The 1,838-nt window shown below is 50.1% G+C and overlaps 1 protein-coding gene across 1 annotated transcript in view; it reads right to left on the bottom strand.

Annotated features, from left to right (window-relative positions):
- The window catches only part of LOC105518389 (intraflagellar transport protein 172 homolog), a 25,924-nt gene that overhangs the window by 8,977 nt on the left and 15,109 nt on the right, over positions 1-1,838 (bottom strand). Inside the window, exons 8-11 of the mRNA XM_011951370.1 lie at positions 1,114-1,155; positions 787-880; positions 574-638; positions 101-382 (exon numbers count right to left, since the gene is read on the bottom strand). Coding sequence (XP_011806760.1) covers positions 101-382; positions 574-638; positions 787-880; positions 1,114-1,155 — 483 coding nt within the window. The remainder of the gene's footprint in view (positions 1-100; positions 383-573; positions 639-786; positions 881-1,113; positions 1,156-1,838) is intronic.

Here is a 1,838-nt window from a genome sequence, read left to right as displayed (position 1 = left end):
GACACTTCCCACTGCCACACAGGTGCTCTGGCCCACAGACTCCTGGGTCCTTGGACCTCTCTTCTCCTTCCTCTTTCCTGTCTTTCCCACTCCCCAGTACTAACCTCCCTGATGTTTCTTCATACCAGGGGTCAGTGTGGCTCTCTGTGGGCTCTCAGAACCTCTTCCCCTCCCCTCATGGCCCTGCATCCAGTGCCCCACCTTATAATAATTGAGGGCCAGGCCTGGTCTCTGGGCCCGGAGCAGCAGCCCTTCTGCTTTCTGAAAGTCCTTCTCCTCCAAGGCCCCCCGGGCCTGTCCCACAAGCACCTCGGCGACACTGTCGGGGTCGTGGGCCTCAGCCACACGCTGAGCTGCCTCCCAATCCTGGTTATGGACAAACCTGCCTCCAGATGGGGACAGAGGAGAGACTGAGTATAGGACTGAGGCCCCAGTAGTGGGAGACAAACAGCCATGTCACTGAGGGGTGTAACACTGATTTGTTCTAGGTTTGAGTGAAGGTCAAGATAATCACGAAAGATCCTAGGACTGTGACTGGGGAAACAGGATTAAGGAATGTATGGGGTAACTCACATGAGGACTGCTTCCTTGGGTTTACCAGCTCTGATGAATTCAGCTTCAGCCTCTTCGAATTTCCCCTACAGGGAGAGCAAGTCAGCCGTGCATGGTGAGAAGGAGACTGGCATCACAGGCAGGCATGAGCCTGGGGGTATGCACACCCAGGAGCAGTACACTAGGGGATGGAGTAAGAGGGCTCTGCGGTCAGGGTCCAAGTCACACCCATACCTCATCCTCCAGGAACATAGCGTATTTGAGATGAACCTCAGGGGTTTTGTGCTTGAGGGCCAGCCGAGAGAGTTCAAATGCAAATTCAAAGGAGCTGAAACAGAAAGTGCAGATAAGGTTTTCTTACTTCATGCTTCCATTCAAAAAAGGAACAAGACAAGACAAAACAGAAAGGACAGAGTTGAGGGGAGAAAAAGTGACAGATTTAAGGATAACGGATATGAAGTGACAGAAGAGCACAGAGAGATAAAAAGGAAGACAGGCAGGCAGCCCTGTGAAGACCATGTCACTGTCAGTGTGGATCAAGAGATGTCTGGAAAAGCCTACGCTTTCCCTGAGGCCAGCTGCTCCTGAGGAAGGAGTTTGGGCCTGCAAAGGGGAAGGGAGGAGGGAGCCTCGCAGCCCTACGCTGACAGGGCTAGGAGGGCTCCTGGTGCTCACCACCTCCTCCTGAGCTCCAGCTACATTAGCAGATATATAGTCTCTCCAAAAAATGAGCAAGACCACCCTCAGCATCAGACTCCATGATTGGCATTGATAACAGTAGCTTAAGAAAAGTTCACTTTGCTCTTTCAGCTATCTTTCCGTGCCGCCACAATGGTGTGCATGAATGTCCTGGCTGATGCGCTCAAGAGCATTAATAACGCCGGAAAGAGAGGCAAACGCCAGGTCCTTATTAGGCTGTGCTCCAGAGTCATCGTCTGGTTTCTAATTGTGATGCTGAAGTATGGTAAATTGGTGATTCTGAAATCATTAATGATCACAGCTAGGAAAACTGCTGTGAACCTCACAGGCAGGCTAAACAAGTGCAGAGTGATCAGCCCCAGATTTGACGTGCAACTCAGAGATCTACAAAAATGGCAGAATAATCTGCTCCCATCCTGCCAGTTTGGTTTTATTGTACTGACAACCTCAGCTGGCATCATGGACCATGAAGAAGCAAGACAACACATACGAGGGAAAATCCTGGGATTCTTTTTCTAGAGATGTAATACATATTTACAAATAAAATGCCTCATGGACTCTGGTGCTTCCAAAAAAAAGAAAAGTTC

The sequence above is a fragment of the Colobus angolensis genome, unplaced genomic scaffold (assembly GCF_000951035.1).
Source record: "Colobus angolensis palliatus isolate OR3802 unplaced genomic scaffold, Cang.pa_1.0 Scaffold109, whole genome shotgun sequence".
Classification (NCBI taxonomy): domain Eukaryota; kingdom Metazoa; phylum Chordata; class Mammalia; order Primates; family Cercopithecidae; genus Colobus; species Colobus angolensis.
The sequence above is the reverse complement of the archived record's forward strand: the minus strand, read 5'-3'. Positions and strand labels throughout refer to the sequence as shown.